Raw genomic sequence first — 25,393 nt, 5'->3', positions numbered from 1 at the left:
TACCAAGGTGGCACAGCTAATTAAGAGGCAGATCTGAATTCAGGTCCGTCTGTGGCTCATGCACCCTACCTCCACTCCCCTGTGCCCTCAGCCCTGGCTCCCCCAGGGACAGCAATGCTCTGTAACCCGGTCACATTTGTGGCTGAGGCACGGCCTTAACTACAAAGCTGCTCCAAGGGTGGGGCTTTTAGGCTGTGGGGCAGTCACTGGGAAGCTATTTTTGGACAGCAAAGGCCCCACCAAACCACAGAGTAGGATCCCTGCCCGCTGGCCTGTCAAGTTGGCTCAGCCTGAGCCACTCCTGGGGCCACGGAACTGGAGTCTGTGATGGCACAGCCTAGAGGAGCTTTTCTCATGATTTGTGGTTATTTGGAAGGTTCCCTGAGGTACAAACAGTTTAGTGTCCTCCGCAGCCAGTAAGGCTCCCTGTCACTACCTACCCTGATGGAGGGCCCGACCACAGGCACAGCTGGTGGCAAGCCTGGGGCACTTCTGCTGCTCGGGTCTAGGCAGCCCCTCCTTTGGGCTTACGTGGGGCGGTGCCTTGAGGGAACGGAAAGGAAGGAGGAACGACTGCAGTATCAAAGCCTCGGGAAGCCCCAGCCAGAGCAGCCTGGACGCCAAGGTCAAACAGACTGCCAGAAGCAAGCAGGCTCTGGGGAAGGAGATTTATTTGCTCTGTGGCTCCACAGTGTGAGATGCCAGGAGACAGGCGGAGCCCTCTCATGGCTGGCATCTGCCCAGGAGCAGGGCAGCCCGGATGCCGGGCTGGATGGAGGGGACAAGGCAACGGCAGGCAATGACATTGGCCCCCAAGGTGGGTAATGAACTGATGCCTCCTGCCACTTGGCACTCACACGATGCCATCGAAGCCCTGCAGGCCACACTTCTTGCCGGCCACCTGGCAGCCAAACCTCAGTGCCTCCTGCATGCTCTTTCCTGGAGGGAGGGACAAGTAGCTCGATCAGCCTGGCCGCCTGGGCAGGGCCAAGTGCCAACCTTGTGCCTCTTGCTGAGGTACTTACCTTGGGACAGGCTGAAGATGACAGAGGCATTGAAGGTGTCACCGGCCCCCAGAGTATCTACCACCCGGGGTGGTGGGAAAGCGTCGGAGTGGAGCAGCTGTCCATCGGGGCCCAGGGCATTGGCGCCCTTCTCAGCCCAGGCACAGATGAGTGTAGCCCTGCAAGACCCTCTACTCAGCTGGGTGTAAGCCCACCCCTGGCCCCCAGCCTCATTACTTCTCCCCAGGACAGACCCTGAGTCCAGGCTCACCATTTCCCACACCTACCCTTTCCTCACACGATTGTATAAGCCCCTCAGGGCCTCCACTGATGACTGGAACCCCAAGTGCTTGGCCACATCTTTGCTGACAAACACCTGTGGACAGTGGAAGAGAATTGGCCGATCACCCTAATTCTAGCCCCAGCTCACTCATCACCAGCAACCTAGCATTGCCCCCATGTTATGACCCCACTCCTCCAATGTGGCCACCCCAGCCCCCAAGGTAGAGTTTCTGTGCCCCACAGGAACACGTTTTCATACTTGCTCAAGATATGCCAGAATACAGCCCTGGTCTAGTTCTAAAATCAAGGAATTTCCTCCCAATTGAAACCAAAGCGCGCCTTGGGCGCCCTCTAGAGGTGAAATCTACCCGCGCCAAGTTAGACGGCCAACTCTCAGGAGCGTTTCTGTGTTTGTTTTCCTCATGCAACTGTGCCCTCCAAGTCTGGTTCCTTCATCTTAAGAACAAAGGGATAGGGGCTCAATACCAATCACACATAAGAATCGCCAGAGGCAGTTTTGGTAAAAAATACTTCAGCTCAGCCTCCACCCCACCAATCAAATAACCAACAGGGGTGGGGCCTGGGCATCCCCATCTTCTAACCTGAAGCCAAGGCTGAGGACCAGTCAGCTTCCGCAGGGACGCTAAGATTGTCAACCGGAGCCCAGTTACATGCCATGCTGCTCAGCTTCACCCTGTGCAAGGCCCCTTCCCATCCTCCCTCACCCACTGGTGGCTGCCACAACCTGACCTCCACCCCGAGTTACAGGACACCTCGGACACAGTCCCATCCCCTCATTTGACAGAGAAAAAGGCTGAGGAGGCCCGGGGCTGCCCGTGTGGGCCATCTTCGCCCTCTCCGAGCCCTCTGGCTACCCTCGTCCCTACGCACTGGGGCAGAGGAAAATCCTTGGCTACTGCCGAGGCCTGCACCACAGTCCAAAGCTGGGGGTTGCCCTCTTGCTTAGTCTCCCTCCTGCCAACACCACCAAGCCATGAGCAGCTAGCCATTCCCGGCATGGTAGGCAAGACAGGGGAATTCTCAGGCTCCTTTTAAGACCCAAATTAGCTGGCTGTGGCAAGGAGAAGCTGCATGGCATGCTCACCACGTCTCCATAGCCAAACAGCTGGAACAGCTCCTCTCGGGGCTTCTCCACCTCCACGGACACCCGGATCTTCTGCCCCGGAGGCTGCCTGGCGTTGTGCTGCTCTATCCGCTGCAGCATCTTCACCTGCTCCGACGCATTCCGGCCCTGCGGAGGGCAGCTCAGGGTCAGCGGCAGGTGCCCAGCCAGTCTGGGTCATTCTTCTCTTCCTGCTGAAATGCTGGGTAACGGGGGAGCGTGGCCGGGGGAGGCTGGGCTAGAACCCCACCCTCAATCTAAAAATTCCAGAGCTGTCACGAACCTTAGAGAACTTATCAACCAGCCCTCCTATTTCATAGATGAAGAGACTAAAGAATAAAAGGGAGCCTTTCCTAAGGAGCTACAATAAGTTAAATGGCAGGGCTAGGATTCAAACTCAGGACTTTTTGAGGCCTAGACTCCAAAACTTCTCTTGCAATGAAGATTCTAGTTCCCTTTATTTGGAGCTGGTCAGGCCCTCCCATTCCTGCCTCCCCAGAGGTAATGGTCAGGCCTCCTGCAGCCAGGCTCCCGCCAGTGTGGAGGAAGCAGGGCAGCCTGCCACACAGAAAGCACGGGACTTTGCCTGGAGTCAGCATCCTGCTTCTGGTGCCTACATCCTACTGTGTGATCTTGAGTAAGTCACCCAATCTTTGCAGGCCTTAGTTTCCTACCTAAAAACATAAAGTAGGATGGAAAGAGAGTGAGGGGGTTCAGATTTATTGATCTCTAAGGCACTTCATGGTTCAAAGAAACCAAGAAGGAGGCAAAACATGAGGAGGGGCTGGCAGGTTGAGCCCTTCGAAACACAGGTAGGGCAGAGCTTGCCTCAATGTGGATCCACTTGAACCGAGTCAGGTCAACCTTCTCAAAGTCCATAGCAGAGACATCTGGCAGATTCCTAAGTCACAAGATAGAAAGGACAGAGAAGTGGCATGGTGAGGTTGGCCAGGGCCAGGATCTCCAACAGGCTGCTGGGGTCCTAATGTCTGGCACTGACTGAAGCATGGCAGGAAGTTGGATCCACAGCACAGGCTTGAGGCTCAGCTCCGGGACAGGCCCTGTCCCAAGCAAAACTCACAACCACTTCTCGCCCCACTGGGCTCCATCCAGACAGGGGACTAAAGGCAGCTTGCTAGGGTGCCTCTTCCTGTGTTTGAGGCTGTGATATTATCTAAGGGCAAACTCAACTGCAGCAGGTGTCAAGGAGCCAGTTGGGTGTGCCGTGGAGACCATAGCTCCCAGAAATCCCCTTGCCAGCAACACACAGCTCCCAGCATCAGTGCCCCCGGGGAAACTGCAAATGCCTTGGGGATCTAGAATCCGGGCCCACTCACTTCTGGCACCACACCAGTGACAGCACCACTGTCTCAAGTTTGGCGGCTCCATGTCCCAACTGTGAGGATAAGCTTAGCGCTTGAGAATGAGTTTATATTTGACTAATTTAGGTGTGGACACCCCATAAGGGTCCGCCTTGACACTCCTTGGCCCGGGACCTACACATAGCTGATGTCCTCTCTGTATTCAGGAGCTGAATCCTTCGTCCACTTAACTAGCTGTGTCACCTGTGCCCCTCTGAAGCTGCTTCCCCACTGGTAAATGGGGATGCCCCAGGCTCACAGGCTGTGATATTATCTGAAGGCAAACTCAACCACAGCAGGTGTTGAGAAGCCAGCTGGGCAGTTGGTTGGAGGTTATAATGTGTAGATTTGCCTAGACGTAAGCCAGTAGGCAATACACGTCTTTCCTCAGAGATCTCCCCAGAGCTCTTCTGCCTCCCTCCCTGTGAATACCCATGTTGTGTCCTTGACAAAGGTTGCTACAGATTGTTGTTTAATGGGCAGATGACTAGGACTGCCCGAAGTGAATGTTGCCACTAGCATGTATGGCCCCCACTCATTCACTGGGACACAGAGCCCAGGGACCACTGACATAAAGCTTGTCCCAGAATGACTGTCCCTCTCCCCCAGGTCCAGTGGTCATGCTGGGTAGTAGGGATGGCCTGAACCCCAGGGCAGCTGAGTTTAGGCCATCTCAGCCCTAACATATTATCTGGCACATATTATGTTCTCAGTAAACTAAACCTCTGAGATTCTTCAAGGGGGACTCTGGGGATATGAGAAGGGTCTGGCCCACAGGGCCTCTCCCCAGTGGCTTGGACTCTAAAGGGATTCCCCTCCCTGTAGTTTAGCACATCAGATGGCTTTGATCTGCTGACCCAATGTTCCCCTTCATCAATGGCTGCAGATCGTGTGTGGTGTGTGGTCTGGCTTCATTATGCTGGGACCTTTGCGGGGCCTCATCTTTTTAGTTCCTTGGTGCCATGCTACAGACTGGCAATGCTGACTCTGGAAATCCCACTGGGTCCCCCTCAGGGCTTAAGATGGTTAGAATCACATCTCTCCCACCCCTCTATCCCCAGGACAATTTCCCCACACCCAAACCCAGGCTGCTGATTGAGTAATCATGGAGGAATCACATCATAAATTACATTTTTGCCGGCCTCTCCTTGGTATTGACCAAGGCCAAGTTCCCAGGCAGAGCAAAGTGCATCCCTTCCCACATCTCTTCCTCCCTTATTGAAAACAATTCAGAAATCACTGAGCAGTTTGGCATAAGGACAATTTCTGGTACAAAGAGAGAGGCCACAGAGGGTGGGCAACTGGGATGCCCGTGGTGGCAAGCGAGGGGACTGATTGGTGGGGGTGGCAGGGTGAGGCCAGGGGCCCTTACGTGTCATAGAGCACAATGGTACGGGAGCCATTGGAGTTGTTGACGATGCAGCAAGAGCATGGGGTCTCTCCCCGGCTCTGCCAGGCCACCTGAGACACGTCCACACCTCGTTGCCTGAAGTCAGTCACCAGGAAACTTGGGGTGGAGCCCGAGCCAAGGGAAGGGCAAGGAGGCACAAATTAGAGCCTACAAGTGGCCTGGACCTTCCACAGGGGTGGGGAGGGGTGCTGGAGCATGTGGGTGCCGAGCACCCCTCTTCCAAGACAAGAAGGGTCCTGTTCTGTGAGTTCAGCGGTGGTGGCGGCAGCTGGCGAGGCGCAGACAGGTGTACAAACCTGTAGGCGTGTAGGATGGTGCGGCTACCGCTGGCCTCGTTGACGATCACTGTGGAGATGGGGACAGAGCCCGTGGTCTGAAAGACCGTGTAGCGCAGGTCCACGGAATAGCGGCGGAGGTCATCCAGGACAAAACTGCCGGGGTGGAGTAACCCGGGGGAGGTGCAGTTCGACAAGGTTTGGGGGCCGGAAGGGAGCTGGCAGGGCCACTAGGGACCCAGGGTGCAAGCAGAGGGTGCTAGGAGGGAACTAGAAATCGCCGGCTGTCACAGGCTGTGCACGGAGGCGGGCGAGGCAGGAGCGCATAGGCTGGAGCTCAGTGAGAAAACACTAAGGGGCGTTCGTACAGGTCCCGACACGAAGCAAACTCCAACCCTGACACTGTCCCTCAGTTTGACTCGGGCTGGAAAGGATGGGCTTACATTCGCAAAGCTACTGGGGTGGACTTGGGGCCTACAGCACGTGCCCTGTTTGAAACAAGCAGGGCACTGTGGCCTATTTCATGCGAAGCCCAGGCAGGATTAATAATTACCAAGGTGATACTTTGCCCCCAGCTGCCCTCTGCACACTCACCCCCACTGCACTCTTCCCTCTGAAGTCCCTTCCAGTCCTACAGTGACTCCTCTCTCTCTGCACCTGCCTCCACTCTGCCCAGCCAGGAAGCGGTGCTGCCTTGGTGGGCCTGTTCATCGCCCTCCCCTCTTGCAGCAAGGTGAACCCTCCCGGGCAGCGAGCTGGTGCCCAGTGCCCGGTGGCCCTCAGTATGGGCCTGGTTCAGGACTCTTGCTCAGAATCCCTCCAATCAGAGTGAGTTGGAGGCAGCCCCTCGGGAAGGCTGCCCCAGCAGGAGAGCAAGGAGGCCAGCCCTACCCTTCCTGACCCTCTCTGGAAACGCAGTGTCCTGTGCCCAAGAGCTGGCACTTATGCCAGTCATCCAGCCATCATCCTGGCTTTTCTCACTATGACTGGAGCCCACTTCTGGCAGAACCAAAGCTGGACAATACAGGTTTGTGTAAAGGTGAAAAGACAGCAGTGCTGGGGAAAACAGAACGCAGCAGGAAAAGAGGAAGACGAAATATGAGATGAATTGACTCCATGAAGGAAGCCACAGGAGCTGAGCAGGGCTGTTGAGGACCGGACACTGTGGACATCACTCGATCATAGGGTTGCCAGGAGTTGGAGCTGACTCAATGGCATGTAATACACACCAAGTCAGGACATCGGTCCTTGTCTTACACCCCAAGGGTCCTTTAAATAGTAGCTTTTCCACAGCATAGAAAATGTGGTTTGGTTTTCCAAATAACTTTTGGTCCCCACACATGGTAAGCGCTCATTAAATGTTTGTTGAACACATGGGGAGAATTCAGAATGGCCCGCTCATCAGCATGATGACTACGTAACGGTGGGTCCACTACCCTTAGCAAGAGCCAGTCTTGCTTCTAACTGGGAGGGAAGGCAGCTGCTGAAGAGGGTTAATAAGTGACCAGCTGTTGGCTCTGGGTCCCTCTGTCCCACCTCACAGGGCAGGCTCTCGCCTCGATTCACTTCATGCCAGTTCATTAGGAAAAGAATCTGGCTGTGGCTCGGGGGGCTGGGCTCTTGCAGCAGCCCCTCTAAACCGGGGTTCAAAGGGCTGTGCTTCACAGGCCAGCAACCTGGAGCCTGCCCAGTGCCCACAGTGGGCAAAGTGTGGGCCTCACCTCCTGATAAACACTTGCTGAGTCGGCAGTGCCAGGGCTCAAAGGGCTCTTGGGTCCCTGCAGCAGCCAACATGAAGAGCATGTGGGCCACTTACGGGCTGCAGCCTCACTGCGCCTGAGCTGGGAGGTGTGGGTCTGGGTTCAGCTTTAGCATGTGGCTTTGGGATGTCCTTAGCCAGGATGCTCTTGCTGCTTCAGGGAACAATGAGGACCTGAGCACTGGCCCTGCCCCCTCAACTGGGAAAGGAACTGTAAGCCTGGAACCTCGGATCATGATGCTGGACACCCCTGAGGGAGGATGGGTACAACATGTCCCGAACTGCCTTCTGCCTCAAGCACAGCCAGGGTGAGGGATTTAAGAAGGGCAAGGTCACATCCACCACAGTCTGTTGGAAGCAAGAAAGGAGAAGGTGGGAAGCTGAAGCAGACTCCAGGGAATGGCCAAGGAACCAGGCTGTGGAAATGAAACCTTCAACAGGAGCAGCATTAATATCTGAGCAGCAGATAAGCTACACCAGGGAGGCTCTGGGATGCTGGTCTCTGCTCCGTCCCCTCCCACCCATTTCTGGTGGGGACAACCATTCCTTATAGCCCACCTGTTCAGGGTTAAGACTGTCTTTTCCCCCCACCCTGTGGGCTGGCCTCCCCTGCTCCCTCCCCAACTCACTCAGCAACATGGCCCGGGGCCAGTGAGCCCATGAAGGCACAGGGGGCTCCTAGCAGGGAGAGAACGGTGCAGGAGTTGGACGCATTGCCTCCACGCTGCCATCTCTGGGACAAGCATCTGCAAAACACAAGGAAGGTCCCTGCAGCTCCAGCAGGCTCATCCTGGGATAAGCAGGGCTGACCACAGTGCCCTGGGCAGGGCCCACAGAATATCTAGAACTCCCTCAGAAAGCATCCCAGCCAGGCCCTGGCTGGATAGCTCAGTTGGTTAGAGCACAATCTTGATACACCAAGGTTGTGTGTTCAGTCCCTGGTCAGGGCACATACAAGAATCAACCAACAAGTGCATAATAAATGGAACAATGAACTGATGTTTCTCTTTCTCTTCCTCCCTTTCTCTAAAATCAATAAATAACAGATTTTTTTAAAAAGCATCCAGGACAGTCTTCTTATTTTCTAGATGGGGAGCCAAAGCTCAACAAAGGGTAGCGGCTTGGCTGAAAACCAGGTCTGCCTCCCCAGCCCAGGCTAAATTCAAGTTCACAGCAAGTAATTTCTATCTTCCACCTATTCTTATGACATCAGGAAACCACTCACTGAGGGTTCCACTCCCTCTGTGTTGGCTCCTCCTCAGTGACAATGGCTCACCTCCCCCCCAGGTAGAACTGCTATACTTTCGGCCTCCCCTTGAGAGCTGGGTAACTCCAAGTGCCAGTTCCCAAAGGTATTAAATCTATTAGGCGCTCCTGTTTTAGGAGAGCCGTTTCAATAACCACTCAGCTTAAATGACAAAGACAGGAAGTGAACCTGGACAGTGTGATCATGTAAGAGGAGGGGGAGCTAACTTTTACAATGTCAAAAGTTAAAAAGAGCCCAGCCTGTGGGCTCAGTGGTTGAGCATCGACCTATGATCCAGGAGATGGAGGTTTGATTCCAGTGAGGGCAGGTGCCCAGGTTGCGGGCTCCATGCCCAGCAGGGGACGTGCAGGAGGCAGCCAATCAATGACTCTCATCATTGATGTTTCTCTCTCTTTCCGTCTCCCTTCTTCTCTCTGAAATCAGTAGAAATATATTTTTTTAAAAAGTTAAAAAGATTATTGGGTGAAGACCAGTTTTTCCTCCATCTTTTTTGTTTGTTTTCCTTTTTTCAGCTTTATTGAAATGTAACTGACACATATCATTTTGTAAGTTTAAGAAGCACAACGTGATTGGACATATTACATATTGTGAAATGACCACCGCAAAAGGCTAGCTGACACATTCAGCACCTCAGAGTTATCTTTTCATAAATTTTTTCTCCATCTTTACTGAAAGTCTAACAAGAGGAAACTAACTCAAAATATACCTGTATGGCTTCATTGTCATCATCAAGAACAAAATAATAACTTATACATAGTAAAAAAACTTTAATGGTTTCTCATTGCCATTTCTAGTCTACCCATTCCAAAAGACTAATAATAATAACTATGGCAGACTGAAGTACCAAAGAATCACTAAGGAGAGGAAATAAATGCAGCAGAATTTTTAGACAAAGGTTTATTTGTACACAAAATTTAACCCTGGACTTCCCTTCAGCCTTGGGAAAAGGGGACTGTGATCTCATTAGAAAGGATACTAATTTGTAAGGGGTCACATGTTTCTCAAGCTATGAGCTTTAGAGAAACTTTCAGGCAGAGAAGAGAGGAGCCTAAGGGAATCTAACTTGCTCAAAATCACACCAACAGTTAATGACAAAGCTGATGCCAGAACCCAGGTTTCCGGACTCCCAAACCACAGCAGTGTACTCTGTTTTTTAATGGAGAGTAGTTGGGCTCCACTTTGGATGAAGTTTCAAAGAAAGAATACACAGTTTTACTCTGTGGAAAGCCTTCAAAGTCACACCGATACCCAACTTCATGAGCAGAAAGGATCTGCTGAACAGGAGGATGCTCTCTGAAAGGCTCTTCTCGGCCTGGACTCTGGGAGGCAGGGCCACTCCTCAGGGGTCTGGTTGAGTACCAGGTGGCAGTTCCTGACAGTCCCCAGCTGCCTGTGGAGCACAGAGAGCCTGGGACAGGTGGGGCTGAGATGGCTGGGAAGGACTGGGTCCCCACTCAAGCTTGTTCATCTGGGAGGCACAACAGAGTCCAGGAGCTGGGCTGGGTGGGATGGGAGCACGGGAGAGAGGCCCTAAGGACAATCACAGTGCTCCACTGAGCAGCAGAGCCATGGGTCTGGGGAGAAAGCGGCACACCCTGAAGAGCAAGGGGCATGGAGAACATGGGAAAGGTCAGCAGCAACGGGAAGGAAAGGGAACACAAGAAATGACTGCTGAATGAGGGCTGAAGCACTGGACTTGGAGTTAGGAGACTTGGGTTGTGATTACTGCTCTGCCACTCATGGCCTTACAAAAATTTAATTTCTCCACATCTTCCTCATCTACAAAGAAAGGGTCTTTACACACTTCCCATGGGCTGCTGTGAGGAACGTGTGATAATACAGGTGACAGTGCTGTATGGACCCAAAGCCTGAGGAGTGCCTGGCCTCTCCCCTCAATTAGCTTCACAGCTATCAGCACTGGGGTGTCTTGCTGAGCTCAACCTTGAACTGGTCTTTTATCCAGCTCGTGGCTGAGATGACTGATAGCCAAGGAGCAATTCTTCTCGGTATTCCGAGTACTGGACTGTCCCAAGAGAAAGCTCTATATTCTGCCCACAGAAATGCTTTCTTGGGATTACAGCAACGGTGTGGTTCTTATCAAGAGTAAATATAAGAACCAACAGATGACTCTTGGACTTCCACCACATCAGCGAGAAGGATGTTTTCCACTATGTTGCCTGCTGACTTTTGTAAAAAGGACTCTGGTAAACTCCTTTCGGAATTTAACACCAGGGGAAAGTCTGTCCTGGCACATGAACCAGCTCTATCCCTAACCCACAGCACCTCCAAAGGTCCCTCCAGGGCTAGCGAGCCCCAAGCTATAGTGAAGCTCAAATACCATGGCTTTAAATGTTCCTGACCTGTCTAACAGACTATACATACTTCTCATTGTAAGCTACCTCGATTTCCTTAAAGAAATAAATGAGATCTATATGTGATAAATTAGAAGTAAATGCTGGTGAGAGGCAAGTGCATAGGTCTTGTTGTTAAAACAAAATCCAAAAAACAAACCAAACCAACAAACAAAAAAAACTGGTCCTGCGAAGGACCAGCCGGGTGCCCTTGGATAAATCAATCACTCCATCTCCCAGAGTCTCTACTTGCTTATGGGTAAAATGGGGATAATCATGCCTGACAGTCCCAGTGTTGAAACGGGAATCGGCGAACACACCGCTATCCGAAGCCTGGGTCCTATTCCTAAAGGGCTCAGTTCCTTCTCCAGGTCCCAGGCAGAGGGCACGGGGCACCGGCGCCGGAGGTGGGACTCACGGACCCAGCCCTGTAGTCTTGGCCGCCAGGCACGGAGGGGCTGCAGCAGCCCGGGGGCTCCGAGGGGCCCGAGCGCCCCTACCTGCTGTCCGCGTCCTCCTCGGGGTACTTGTCCACCACATTGATGATGTCCAGCACCACCAGCCCCACGCACAGGATCTGCTTCTCTTCCATGAGTTCGCTCCCGGAGCTCTTCTGCCCGCCGGGCTCGGGCTTTTATACCAAAGGATCCCGGAGGCTGCCCTGGCTCCTCCTCCGGGTCCCGAGCTCCTCCTCCAGGGAGCCTCCCGGAGCTGCAGGGGGCGCCGTAGGGGGCAAAGGACGCGGGAGGGCCTTTGCTCCCGGCGCCCACCCACCGACCCCAGCGGTCCTGGGAGCGCAGACCCCGAGGCCTGGGTCCCCGGCCTCGCTTTAGGCTGCGTGGCCCAGCAGGGGGCAACGCCTCCCGCTTCTCGGCCTCAGTTCCCCTACTTGTCAGACGGACTCGGAGCCGCTGCAGACCTCTCCAAAGCGCGGCGAGGCAAGCTCAGGAACGCAAAAACAAAGCGCAGGAAAGGCGCCCCGTGCCCGCCCCCCCGCACCAGCAGCTTCCGACCCCGGGGTTTAAGCCGGCCTCGCAGCAGCGGCCACTCCGGCCCAGCCAATCCCCGCACAGGCCCCGCCTCCACCGCTGGGGCCCGCAGTGAGCGGCGCTGGTCACGTGACGAGAGGCGGCGCTGAGCGCCCCCTAGCGGACACTGGCGGGACGGGCGGGACCGGGAAGAGTCCCGCTGGGGCTCTAACCCGCAGTCGCACCTAGCGGCCCGCGCGTCCATTGCAAGTGCGAGCAGAGCTACGCCGCGCAGGGCTCCGTGTACTCCTACCTACCCTTGAACATACTGAAGCAGCCGGTGTGTTTCGTTTTGTTCTGTTTTTTATAAAAACCAAGTGTCTTTATTCCTGAATAGTTTAGTATGGCAGTGGGGACCGGAGCACCCCCGGGAGACCCCTGCAGCCCAGGGAATCGGCCTAGAAGCCAGTTGGGAGAGCTTCTAGGGTACCAGGGTCTGCTCCTCTGCAGTCCGGGCCCTGCAGGGGGCAAGGATCAGGCCGAAAGTCTGGACGAAGGGACTCCGGAGACCCCAACCTGACGCGCTCCGTTCGTGGGGAGGAGGCCGCTCTGGGCGCCTTTAGGTCGGGTCTGGAGAGGGAGATTCGCCCCGGAGCCGGGGTGCGCGGGCAGTGCCCAGCCCGGGCGGGCACCCCGCCGCCCCAGATGGCTCTTTAGCAGGCATAGACTCTTCAGGCCGGTCGGGCCCAGCCGCCTGTGGACGCCTGTTCCAGCTCCAGGTCCCCGTAGAGCAGGGCTCCGCTGAACATGGTGAGCGGCTCCTCCGAGTGCGCCAGCTGCCCCATGACCAGGTCGATGCAGACCGTGTCCCCGGCCTGCAGCGGCAGGATGAGGCTGAAGACGCCCAGGGCGCCCGGGCTGGGCTGGCTCTCGGCCACCGGCTTATTCTCCAGGCCCTCGGGCTCGTAGCCGCCCGAGTCGATGCGCGCCACGCCCAGGTTGGAGCGGGACAAGACGGCCTCCACCTTTTCGTGCCGGTGCCCGGTCAGCACCGCGCTCAGCAAGTAGCGTCCGGCCAGTGGCGCTGTGAACACGCCTGGGGGCAAGGATGGCAGTCAGGAGCAGACACGGGTGGCAGGGGCCGGGACCCAGAACTCCTGGGCTAGGAGAGGACCTGCTGGGTCTTTTCACCTCTCTTCCACTAGAGTGTAAGCCCCACAAGGGCAGGGGATTTGGCGTTTTGTTCATTCCTGCATCCCTGGCACTCAAAACGGTGCCTGGGCAAGAGCAGGCCCCCAATGAAAAGCGGTTGAAGGAATGACTCTTCCCCTCCCCGCCCATCCCAGCATCAGCCCGAGCTGCGGTGAGAAAGAATAAATGAAGGAAAGAATAGAGCTCGCCCCAAATCAGAGCAGGAACACTTACCTTGTCTAAAGGGGCAAGAATGAAAACCTATCACTGCATAGCCCCTGCACTGGTTCTCCCCATCCTCCCCCCATGCCCAGCCAGCCCCCTACCAGGCTTACCAGTCTCTGGATCATAGAAGTCCCCGTCATTGAGCAGGACTCTGTCGAAGGGCACTGTGCCTGGTTCAGACCTGGGCAAACTCAGGGCAGCGGAAAAGGCCACCCGGGGCACAGAGGCTGCTGGTGCCCCCTCCACTCCTGGGTGGGGGTAGAGTGGGTGTCAGAGTAGATGCTCAGGGCAGAGCTGCCCAGCCCCCTTTGGCTCTGGAGTCTCTACCCCCAGGGCTGCCTGAGGCCTTCCATCCTCCAACCCCTAGTTCAGTTCTCCTCCCTGCAACATCAAATGAGAACTTACCCTGCTCACCCTGGGGACCTGTAAGAGGAGGAAAGAGAACAGTGAGAGAGCGAGCAGCTCTCTCTAAGTCATTCAGCACACATCTGCTGAGTCTGTCCAGCTGTGCTAGGTGCTGTACAGACTTCGAAGCAGGAATGGGGTACCAAGAAAAGGAAGAACAGGTCCACACTGTTCACCTGCTGGGCCTATGCCCTTAGCCCCCAGTCTTTCACACCCTACACAACCCTTGTAGGCTTAGCCTTGGTCTTCAATACAGCAGTGAGGCCATCATAGCCAATTAGCTAACACAGTGACTGTCCCAGCTCCTAGTCCCTTTCCAAATCACTATCAGCCATCTAGGACCCCCAATTCCTCACCCCTTCCCCCCGTCCCTATCAAGTTCAGAAAGGAATGTCAAGCCTGGGGCTGCCTAGAAGGGTGGTAACCCTGTGCAGCAAGAATCTCAGCCCACATACCTGGTGGCCCAATGGGCCCTTTTTGTCCATCCTTGCCGGGAGATCCTGGAGGCCCAGCAGGGCCTGGGGGTCCCTGTACTCCAGGAGGCCCTGGGGGCCCAGCCTCACCTGCAGGCCCTACAGTGACAGAAGTTTGTTGAAGGAGAACCATAAAAGGAGTTTCCAAAGGACAAAGGTGATGGCTCCATAGACAGGTTGATGGGATCCCTCGCTGCCTGGCTGGCTGAGGAGCACCCCACCTCCACCCACAGCCCTGTCTGAGCTACCAGGGGAGGGCAGGAAGCTGGGATCTTGGATCATCTCTTGTGGATAAACCAACCCTTGGGACAGTGATGGGTCTGCAATTCATGCTGGGCAGAGCAAGGAAAAATTAAATGAGGTTAGGCTGGGCTGTTGTGCGAGAGGGAGAAAGGACTTGAAAGGGGTTTCCCCCACACCCCACCACCCCAGGCCTCCTCTTGCCCCCTCACCAGTGAGGTCCTTCAGGCTAAGCTGGTGAAACCGATCTTCCAGGAGCTGCAGTGAGCTGTTCAGGGCACTGAGCCGCCTTCCCAGGCCAGCTTGCCCCCCTAGCAGCTTCTCTAACAGGGCTGCCTGTGTCTGGCTGGTGCTGTTGGTTTCCCGTAATCCAGCCCAGAGCCCAGCCACATGTCTGGAAAGGCCCTCGCGTAGGCCCTGCAGTCCCCCGGCCACAGTGTCCAACCGCTCACAGACTCCCTCCAGACGGCCCAATCGCCCCTCTAGGCTGGGGCACTGGCCAGCCTGTGCCTGTCCCTCCTCCAGGCCTCGGAAACGCTCCTCACTCTCCATAACGTGTTCTGTGGCTTCCTGCTGCAGCCTGTTAATCTCAGAGATGATGCGATCCTTGGTGGCTCCCAGGTCAGCCAGATCAGCGCCCTGGCCCTCCACAGTGGTCTGGAGCTCATGCAATGAGTCATTGAGGGAGCTGAAGGTGAGAATAACTTCGGAAAGCTCTCCTTGCAGGGCCTGTAGAGCTGAGCCTGAGCTGCCCCCGAACACGCTGAAGCCATCCAGAGGCCCACGGCTTGGTCCCCCAACACCGGGGCCAGCCCCAGGGCCCCGTGGAGGTAGCAGGGGGCAGGAGCAGCGCTCCACACCATCCCGAAGGCGACCCAGTTCCTCCTGGACACCACCACAGGCCCCACAGCCCTCATCCCCACGGGCCTGCAGCAGACCCTCTAGTTGGCCCAGCCGTGCAGCTGTGAGATTCAGCTGAAGTGTGAACTCTGCAGCTGTCTCATCCTGAGCATCGACACGACCCTTGAGCTGGCTTATGACCCCCTGAAGTCCTTCCAGGGTGGCCTGCCGGGCCTCCCCAGCTGCTCCCACCTTGTGCAGGCCGGAGATCACCAGCCGCAACTGCCCCTCATTGTCTAGCATCCTGCGCTCCAAGGCACTGAGGGTCTCGCTGACCTGGGAGTCCTTCTCCCCCAGGGCCCCAGAGCAGAGCTGCCCACATGCCTGCACAGCCCCTGCCACTTGCTCTTCCAGCAGGTCCAGCCGCCCACCCAGCTCCCCACTCACATTGGCTAGCAGCCCCTCCAGCTTCTCTAGTCGGCCCCGGGCAGCAGGTAACCAGTGGCTCAGTCCCCCAGGATGCCCAGGCCAGCCCTCCTGTTCCTGCGAGGGACCCAGGGTAGAGTTGAATCGGTCCTCCAGGCGGGAGAGGCGGGATGCTAAGCTGGTGTAGCCTGGGGGATGGCCCCCCTGCCCGGCTGCACCTTCCAGCTCGGTGCCTCTCCGCCCACTCAGCACTGTCACTGAACCAGCCACGACCTCTAGCCTCCGCTCCAGCTCTGCCAGTCGCCGTCCCAGCTCTGGAGGGCAGCATTCCTGAGGGGGCCTGCGGCCCACAGCCTGCCCTGCGAGCTGCCGCTGCCGCTCCTCCAGTAGCTTCTCCAGTCTTCGCAGCCGCTCCCTGTCCTCCTGCTGCTGCCTGCGGAAGCCATCTAGCCCCGCCAGGCACACAGAGCAGGACTCCTGCAGCCGCTGCTCCAGCTCCCGCAGCAGCTCCTCGTTGTAGCCAGGAGACGCTGGGGCTGGGTCCAGGGCTCTGCCACCACTGCCACCACCGCCACCACCACCGCTGTGATGGTTGTTGAGATGGCCCAGCTCCTGGTCGTGGGTGGAGACACGCTTATCCAGTTGCTGCAGCTGCTGCTGGATTTCGCTGAGGGTTTCGTGTACACCAGGGCGGGCGGCTGCATCTGCTGGCTGCTGCCTCCCGTTAAAGGCCATCTCCACAGCCTTCTGGACATCTTCCACCAGGCGCCCACTCAGTCCCTGCAGGACACCCCGAAGGCCCTGCAACTCCTTTTTCAGGCTCTGTACCTGCTCCTCCAGCTGCTGCACCTTCTCTGACTCCCCAGGACCTGGCAGAGAGGGGAAGACATAAGGCATAGGGGCCGGACCTCAGTGCTCAGTGACTATTTCCAGGTCCCCAGCTCCAACATGAGGTCAGAGGTCCTAGCTGATTTGACCATGGCTTAGCTGGGTGATTTGGGCGAGAAAAGACAAAAGGAAACTCATTCACTAAATGCCTCAAGGCCAGATCTTTCCCCTTACAGCTCCATTGGGCAGCTATGGTTAGCTCTTCCCATTTTGTAGAGTAGGAAACAGAGGGTCAGAGAGCTTAAGCAACTGGGGCATGGGTTACAAACTAAGTAAGTGGCAGTCAAGTTTCAAACCCAGGTCCTCTGTCTGCCCACCAAGCCCATGTCCTTTTCACTGTCCAGAGGGCCTCTTAACTTTATGGAAACTTTCCTCATCTGTGAAATAGGTCTGACACTACGTCACTCCCTCAGGGCAAGGGAAATGGGAATGTGAAAGGCACTGTGGTCTGCCAGACAGCGCTATTCCTGGGCAGCACCTCTCCTCAACACCACAGGGGACAAATGCGGTTCTGCGGCAAGCCTGTGGGGGCTCCAGCTGGCTGGGGGAGGGTCAGCCAGAAGTTCCTGTTTCCATAATTACAACATGGCTTTCTCCCTGGCAGGCAGACACTCCACATCCGCTGTGCCCAGCGCTCTCGGAAGGCAACAGAGACTGCTGCATTCTGGGACCTGCAGTCTCCAGAGGCCACGGAGGGGCCTGGGACCTGTAGTCGGTCGCAGTGCATGCTAGGACTTGTAGTCTCAACCGGCTGTCCCCCTGGACCAAGCTTCTGAAGGAATTCCCCCTTCTTCCCACAGCTGTTCCCAACTAGGAAGTGTCCTGGCCACATGTGGGTGTGCGCAAGCTCATTCACTTTCTCTGCCTCCTTTCCCTCTGGTCCCTCTCAATCTCTCCATCTCTGTCTGGTACACACACACACACACACACACACACACATGCATGCACACACACACGCGCGCGCGCACACACACATGTGCGCACACAAGTGCACTCACATGGACGGGGAATCTCAGGGATCTCATTAACTCTTTTCCATCCCTTTTTTCTGACTTGGAACATGGGGCTTTCCCTCAGCAGCCTGGCCCCACATTTTCCGCCCAGCACCGTCTCCCACTATCCTCTCCAGGGCTCCCATACTCACCTTCGCCCCCTAGTCCACTCAGGTGGCTTCCTGCACTGGAGCCGGAGAGGTTGGGGCGGCCAGGCTGGGGTCGAGGGCGTGGTGTGGTAGGTGCAGAACCCAGCCCTGGGGCCGGACTCTCAGCACAGTCATCACCCCCGTACCCCTGGCAGCACCTCCACTCCATATCTGTCACTGTTTTGTAGGCCACGCGGTAGCGAGGACGGAGGAAGCTGCGGTACCTGGGAGAGGTGGAGGGAGGGCTTTATCCTCCCGTACCATGGCCCCTTCCTCAGAGATGGGCAGCCGCTGGTGAGCAAGGCCTGTCCCTCAGGCTGGGTCCCCCTTACCATTCAGCATGTGGCCTTGCTCAGCTGACAGCTGTCAGCTAGCTTGTTGGCCAAGGGCCAAATCGCTGTCTTCCTGCCCTTGTCCTGTGCTGGAACCCTGAACTCTTCTCCTTGAGCACGGCCCAGCTCAGAGGGGGCATTTGGGGGCTGGCAGAGGGGTCTAGTTAAGTGTGTCCTAAGTATCCCACCAGCCAAGCTGTTGCCTCAGCATCTCCTCAAAATGGCTCTGACTGAAGCCCCTGGTCCTGCCCCTTGCTCCCTGCTTTGTATAGATTCCCTAAGCTGGCCACCCGCCTGCTGTCCTAGCCCAGCCCCCACCAGGTACCCATTCCCCAGTGCTGGGGCTCACATGAGGATGCTGCGGGGACACTGGGGCTGGCCCCAGCCACAGGGCTGGTAGTCGGGCTTGATGAAGGTCTCCACTCCATCCTCAAGGACACAGCTCACTGTCCGAGTCACCACATAGGCACACCAGTTCCTGCAGGCACAACCCCACCTAGGCCCAAGAGCCAGGAACACCTCCCCCCCCCACCTAGAGGAGGGCCCAGGGGCTACCAGAGGGGCTAAGGGAGGGTAAAAGGATGAAGAGCCCCTGGGGACCAGTGGGAGCAGCGCTTTGGCAGGGGCAGCTCCCCCACGCCTTCCTGTATGGCCAGAGTCGATAAAGACTTTTCAAGACAGGAGAGGAGGCACAGAATGGAAAACCACAACTATGAGAAGTCGATCCTCATGGCTGGGGAGGGGGGTCCTGGGGAGCCTCTGGATTCACCCATTCATTCGTGTCCCTTTTCTGTCTCAGTCTCCCGCTTGGCTTGGCCTGTGTGAGCTGGCTGGATGGGGCCCTCTGGTGATTCCCTGGATGCTGGCTTCCACCCACCCCTCAGGGGAGAGGACCAGGCAGGCAGGGTTAAGCAGAGAATAAGCCATTGATGAGCCCTGTCCCCCATGGGGTTTGCTGGCGTCTGATCTGTGTCTGGCTGGAGAGCCGAAAGGAGTAGAGCAAAAATGGTGTCAGAGTCATGGGTTTCTGGATGGGCCTAGGACGCCCTAGAGAGTGATGAAAGGTCTCCGGAGGATCCCAGGCTGGTGCGCAGCTGGCAGGGGGGCCTGGCCCATGCCCCTCAGGGTAGTCTCCCTGGACACCTAACCACAGATCCCATGGGGAGGGTGCAGGAGCTGATCCCCCTGAGGTTAGACAAGGAGACCTATCTATTCAGGGGAGGCCTGGAAACGCCCAACAGGAAGGTGGGTACATGAGGAGTCATCTGATGGATGGGCTTCCTCTCCCCCTCTTCCCTACATTGGGGAGACAGCCCAGGAGAGGGTAGCCAAAGTAGGGGCTGGGACACCACCCACCATCTGACCCACCCTCCCACCTACCTTCAGCCTTGGACTGGGGACCCTCTTCACCAGACACTTACCTGTGGCGGCTGGCAGGCCGAGGGCTGCTCTGGGCCTGGGGTCCCCCAGGGCTGAGGGCCCCACCGGTCCCCCTGTAGAGGCTGTAACCGCGAGGAGGGTAGCTAGCTGCCCCCACAGCTGTGGTCAGTAGGCAACAGAGGTAGCAGCTCCAGAGGGTCCTTGGGGCCATGGTGGGGGCACTTTGCTGTGGCCCTCAGAGGCACATCCCGCCTGACTACTGGCGCCTCTGCCTGTAGTGGGGATGCCCGCTGCTCGGAGCGTCGGGTCCTGTCCCCAGCTTCCTGCCGGCAGCCCCCAGCCACACGCCTCCTCCTTGGCCTCCTGGCCTGACCCCTCTCCCCCTCCTCTTTCCTCCTCAGGCTCTCGTCTGTCCCTCCCTCGGTTCCTTCCTCTCTCCTCTTCTCCACCTCTGAGGGGAGTTTGTTCTCGGTGCCCCCCTGGCCTCCTGCGCCTGGTCCCTGCCCCGCTCGGATGCTGCTTCCTGGGCCCCCGCCCCCTCACCCCAGCTGGCCCTCTTCTGGCCTCCTTAACCGTTTTCCCCAATGACCAGATCCTGGGGGGTGACAGGACTTTACCCCTGTGGCTGTTCAGAGGCGCAAGAGTGGCTGTGTGGGGCGGGCCCTGGCCTCCTGCCTCCCTCTCTTGCTCACTCCCCTCCCTTCCCCCCTGTCTGGCTGGCGGTCCAGCCTCCCCCTTCCTCCCCCCACCTCTCCAACCATCGTGCGCCACATCTGCTTCTTGTTAACTCCGGGAAAGAGAGGGAAAAAAAGGAAAAACAGAAATGTGGAGTTGCCGCAGGCTTGGGGCCAACCTCTCAGACGGGCCACATGGAGTGGAGCCGGGGCCAGGGCTGGGGAGGAGGCCCAGGGCTGGCTGCTTAGCTGGGGAACAGGAGCTGGAGCCACAGCTCTCCTAGGGCTAGGGCAGGCCTTCCCTGGGAGGAAAGACCTGAGAGAGCGACCCAGAGGCCAGAGGAAGAGGAAAGGACTGTAAAGGGAGAAGAGCTTGGAGAGCTCAGCAGGATATCACTCACTGTCCAGCCCAGTTCTCTCCTTTCATAGATGTGAAAATTGAGGCCCAGAGAGGGCAAGTAACTTGTCCAAGGTAACACAGCGAATCAAGAGCAGAGCTGACATTAAAATCTAAATACCCAGGTCAGTGACTCGGGAGAAAAAAGGGCAATAGGAGAGAGGGCCGCTGGGCCACAGAGAAGGAAAAGGACTCCACTGAGGCAGCAGGAAATTCAGAGAAGCCAGAGAGGAAGAAAGGAATCTGGAAAAAGAAAGGAATTAGAGAGGAAGAAAGGAATCTGGTGGGGGTAGGGGTGGGGTACTTGACTTCTGTCAAGCACAGAGTACTTGGGCAAGAGAGGACTCTCATTCTAAAAAGGCTGAATGAATATAGGCCCAACTTGTCTTGGTGAGGGTCAGGACATTAGTAGGGGAGGGGAGGTAGATAAATTGGGTTCTATCTGCATAGCAAAGGAAGTCACTCCCTAGCCTGGAGGGCGAGTCTGATAGCCTCTGTAGCAGGCGAGGAACTCAGTCAGACTCAACTGTCAGCTCCTCCTGAGATGTTTGAGCTGTCAGCTGGCCCCCTCTTCATCAGATGGCCCCTCTCCACCACCTGGCCCTCAGTGCTGTGTCCTGGACTAGGTCTCCCTGTGGGAAGGGACACTTGGGAGAGCTAAGAGGAAGTACTAGAAGAAGGTGCTGGGTGCTGAGCACTGTGGAGGCGCCCAGGTGCAAAGGCATATACGTATAAGACTAGCAAGGAGCAGCTGGGCTACTGGGGAATGGGACATAAGCTCCAAAACAGAAACTAACAAGGCAGGACGGACAGAGTGCCAAGGGGGACAGACAAATGGAGGAGGCGTATTCTGGGTAAGAGAAGCGGAAAGACAGCTGGCTGCTGGGGAGTCAGAGAGGAGCTGTTGGAAGAGATAGAGAGGTTTTGGGTTGGGAAAAGCCTTCCTCAGTTTCCTCATCTGTAACATGGGAATAATAATAGTACCCTCCTTCCTAAGTCTGTGAGGGTTAAGTTAATACATGTAAAGGGTTTGGAATAGTCCATGGCAGGCACGTGGTAAATGCTCAGTACAAGTTAGCTCTTATTTGTGTCAAGAAAATCAGAGAAGTCGATTGCGGAAAAATGAGAGAGAGACTCAGATGACTGGTTAAGGATTACAAGGTTTTGGGTAGGGGTTAATACACATGCAGAAAGAAGACACCATCGGCAAGAATAATGGGCAGGGTGTTAGGGCACAAGGATGCTGGTTCTAGCTCCTCCTCTAAGTATGTTATCACTTAGAGCAAGTCCCATGACTCCACTGGGGATCTGTTGTCTAGGGTCCCTTCCAAATTCTACATTACAAAGTGATGCAGACCTGAAAGAGAAGGCTGTGACTGCTTTGGTGACTGCCTGGGTAACAAGGGACCAGATGGAGGGAGACACCAGGGAAGATGCCAGGGTTCTAGCCAGGATGGGTAAGTTGAGAAGAGGAGCAGGTTTGGAGGAAAGATGACCTTATTTTAAACATACAGGCATCTCGATTTATTGCGCTTCACAGATGTTGCTTTTTTTATAAATAGAAAATTTTACAAATTTTTGCAAATTGACTTCCTTCACCAGCAAAAAGATTACGACTCGCTTTATTGGGATACTTGTTTTATTACTGTGGTCTGGAGCCAAATCTGCAACATCTCCAAGGTCTGCCTGTACTGAGTTTAAGATGAGAGTAACACATCTCAATGGAAACCAATGTCCAGGAGATGATTAGAAATGTGGGTCTTGATTCCGGGAACCATCTGCAGGGCAATGATTGGAAGCCATGAGAGGGTGCCACCAAATCTTCAATGTGACTCTCAATGATCTGCCTCTGAGGTCCTATGAGCTAGAATGGGATCCTGAGGGTTGGGAGCAATGTAAGAAAAAGACAGGATGGCGAAAGTAAGCACTGGAACCAATAGAAATGGGAGCTTGTAGCTGCCCCTGAGAGGTGTGGGGACCAGCACACAGGGAGACTTGAAGGAATGGTCCTAGGAGATCTCGGTTTCAAAGTTGCTGCCAGTGGAAGGTTGCAGCTTTGCCCCTGGCCTCAGCATCAGTTGTAGGCCCTGGCCCTGGCAGGAAGCCAACCCACTTCCCCTCTAGGTTGCCCGGTCTACTGCTGTGGGCTTGCTTTCTCTTCTCTCCCTTCGGGAGGCCTCTGGCAGCCTGAGGAGTCATCCCAGCCATCTCATCACTGCCCAGTTGTCACCCATTCCTTTGCCTGCCTCCTTAAGTTTAAAAGTCTGTTATATTTTAAGTGTGTCAAGTCAGAAATGTTGGCTTTGAAATACAATTGCAGTATGTTGCGTATCATTTAGTCCTGTAATTAGGGGCTAAGACCTAGGGGCTGACATGAATGTTTGTGAAATCTCAGATAAATCAGTGGCTTTGGGTTCAATGGTGAGGATAATTCCTGGGTTCACTGGGGAGGCCTGAGGTGTTGGGCAAGCAGGCTGCGATGGAGACTAAGGTTAGAGAGAATGCAGTGGTGGCTGTTGTGGTGGTATTGGTAGATAGCCACAAATTTCCAAAGCAATTGGAATTCCTGCGATCAAATAGGTAAGCCCCTGGGGCACTAGTACAATATCTATTTTATAGCCTCTCCAAGATTGGGAATTTCCGAGGGTCTAGTGCCAATGGGAAATCTTGTCTATACTAAGCAACTAACTCATTCAGTTAACTATCACTGACTGAGCAATGAGCTCATGTGCCCAGGGCCAGGACAGCCAGGGGATACCAGCAGTAAGGAACATTTTATGTCTAACCGTCCGTCAGAAGATGCATATTGGGAGGGGGAAAAGGGGAATTGCCACGACTGGTGCAGGAAGGGAGGGATCCTGAGAGGGAGTGACAGGAGATTAAAAAATATAGAGACATGTAAGACAGCTAAAGCCGGGGCTGGGTGGGACACTGCCCTCAGATGGAGAGACAGTGACCCCGAGCAAGCTCAGAGTCTTTATTATATACATCAAGGTAACAATTCTTCAAGGAAACTGCGGGTAGCTGAAAGGGTCAAAAACAATCCCTTGGCAAACTTTCTCAGAACATACTGCTTTGCTGTGCCCAGAACAACATCTTGGGGGTTCTCTATTGTTATACGCTGCACCCACTGTGCCTGGAAGCTGGCACCTGACCGCTGCTCAGCCGATCACATATCCTAGCCTATGGCAGGACAAGTTGCACGCAAGCATAGCTCTGCTCAAGCCAGCGTCCGCCTGCACAATTGGCAGGGGAACCTGTATCCAGGCATGGCTTTGCCTCTGCCCCGGACAAGGTCCCAGGGTCTTCAGGGCACAGCCTTGCTCCTGCCCGAGTCCCGGCCAGCTTCCAGGTTCAGCTGCTCTCCACAGGGAATATGAATTGGGCCTCAGGTCATGCAAACCCAGATGGGAATTCAAGCTTGTGGGGACTCTTGAGCAAAAGTCCACTCCTCCTCAAATGCACACATTTCCTTTTCCTTCCAACCCTTCCTACAGGTACAATCCTTCAGGTGCCAACCTCCTCGGACTCAAGGTCCAGTCCCCCTTTTTCTGGGTCTTGTTGCTTTTTCTCTCCTGAGTCTAATCCTAAACTGATCTTTTCCTTGAAAATGTCAACCTAATCACAAAGATTAAGCTGTACATGTTCCCCCTCCAGATCCTCTCCCTCCCCCAATTCCCCATAGGTTGAGGTTTTGCCTCATTTCCCACGTACTCTTCCACCCAAGCTATTTTCAAGTTTTATTCGTTCTTAGCTGTGTCTAGTTTTGTCCTGAAGACCATTTTTTATTTCAGTTCCTCCAGGCACTAGGCCAAATGACCCATTCAAGGCTGATAAAGTCTCACTGACCTAGGCACAGGAAGTTCTGGGAGGTGAAGGACATTTCTGGATGGTTCTAAAACAAATCCTTTTCCTCTTGTCCTTGACCCAGGACAGCCTACTGAGTTCACAGTCTGACACAATACGGAATAGAGGAAAGTGAATCAGTGACACTGTCTCTGACCAGTTGTGGAAACTTGGTCAAGTCAATTACCTTCTGGGCCTCAGTTTCCCTCTTGATAAAATGATCTTGAAGGCACCCTTCAGCTCTGACAGTCTAGGAAACTTTGCACCTGGCTCAGCGGGTTTCAGGACGGCCTTGAAAATCTGAAGCACCTCATGTCACTGGCAATCTAGAAAGTCTGCTCTCCAGAGTCTAGTTCTATTCCAGTAGTAGTTCTAAGATCTGGCTGGAATTGAATCTGCTTCAAATTTCCAGGACACCTGAGGGACAATGGGGAGAACCCTTTGAGACCTGGACCCTCATTCTCCCAGAGCACAGCTGGGAGCAGACCGATCACTCAGAGGCACATGAGGAAGTACATTCTGGGGTTTCAAGGTTATGTGGAGGGGACATGGGCTTGGGATCCTAAATAGAAAACTTCTGGGAAATACTGGGTGGGGGCTAGGGGTGATTGGGGGGGGGGCAGAGGAACTACAGCCGACTAAAGGTAGAGACTAAGCTTAGGAGTCACTGGACTGGAGCCTGGAAGACAAACTGCTGATGGTCCCAAGCCAGGGAAGGCCACTCTGGGCTAGTGCACCCCAGCTCACTGTACACACAGGGGGCAAATTGGTCCCCTGGTCCAGCTGTTCCAGCCCCAAAGCAGCTCCTGTAGTTTTCTTTGGCTCAGAGAAGCAGAAACGTCCCCTGAGCCCTGGCCCCCTCTACCGCAAAGCAACTGGCTTCCATTACCCCTGACAGCTCCAGAGCAACAGCCCAGCCCAGCCCCCGGCCCCAGCCCCAGCCTGGCGCAGTGCCGTTCCCTTTTATGGTGCTGAGGAAAGCAAGGGGGGAGGGGGAGTAGTTGCTGGCTGGGCAGAGGGTTATAAAGCCCCAGAATGCCTCTCCCCTCACCAGAGACCCTCGGACATCTACCCACCCAGTCATCTTTCCTCTTTCTACTCCGTGACCCAATGTGCTCCGAACCCGTGACCCCT

The 25,393-nt window shown here is 55.5% G+C and overlaps 2 protein-coding genes across 5 annotated transcripts; both read right to left on the bottom strand.

Annotated features, from left to right (window-relative positions):
• Positions 1 to 654: 654 nt before the first annotated feature.
• Positions 655 to 11,930, bottom strand: KHK (ketohexokinase). 4 transcript variants are annotated; one of them, XM_081156324.1, is made up of 9 exons: positions 11,334 to 11,930; positions 7,845 to 7,961; positions 5,478 to 5,612; positions 5,143 to 5,277; positions 3,238 to 3,310; positions 2,392 to 2,538; positions 1,292 to 1,380; positions 1,026 to 1,183; positions 655 to 939 (listed from the first exon to the last, which is right to left on the bottom strand). In XM_081156324.1, exons 1-9 carry the CDS (start codon positions 11,423 to 11,425, stop codon positions 854 to 856), a joined length of 1,032 nt encoding a protein of 343 aa, XP_081012450.1. In that variant the 5' UTR covers positions 11,426 to 11,930; the 3' UTR covers positions 655 to 853. The 4 variants fall into 4 exon arrangements, with proteins under 4 accessions (XP_081012450.1, XP_081012448.1, XP_081012447.1 ...); XM_081156322.1 differs by lacking the exon at positions 5,143 to 5,277; XM_081156321.1 differs by lacking the exon at positions 5,478 to 5,612.
• A 237-nt stretch (positions 11,931 to 12,167) lies between these two features.
• EMILIN1 (elastin microfibril interfacer 1) lies at positions 12,168 to 20,056 on the bottom strand. Its single transcript, XM_081156316.1, has 8 exons — positions 19,384 to 20,056; positions 18,312 to 18,440; positions 17,634 to 17,854; positions 14,548 to 16,470; positions 14,078 to 14,194; positions 13,623 to 13,640; positions 13,328 to 13,465; positions 12,168 to 12,897 (listed from the first exon to the last, which is right to left on the bottom strand). Exons 1-8 carry the CDS (start codon positions 19,551 to 19,553, stop codon positions 12,533 to 12,535), a joined length of 3,081 nt encoding a protein of 1,026 aa, XP_081012442.1. The 5' UTR covers positions 19,554 to 20,056; the 3' UTR covers positions 12,168 to 12,532.
• Positions 20,057 to 25,393: the final 5,337 nt, after the last annotated feature.

This window comes from Miniopterus schreibersii (genome assembly GCF_964146895.1).
Source record: "Miniopterus schreibersii genome assembly, chromosome: 13".
NCBI classification, from domain to species: domain Eukaryota; kingdom Metazoa; phylum Chordata; class Mammalia; order Chiroptera; family Miniopteridae; genus Miniopterus; species Miniopterus schreibersii.
This window is presented reverse-complemented; position numbering and strand designations above follow the sequence as displayed.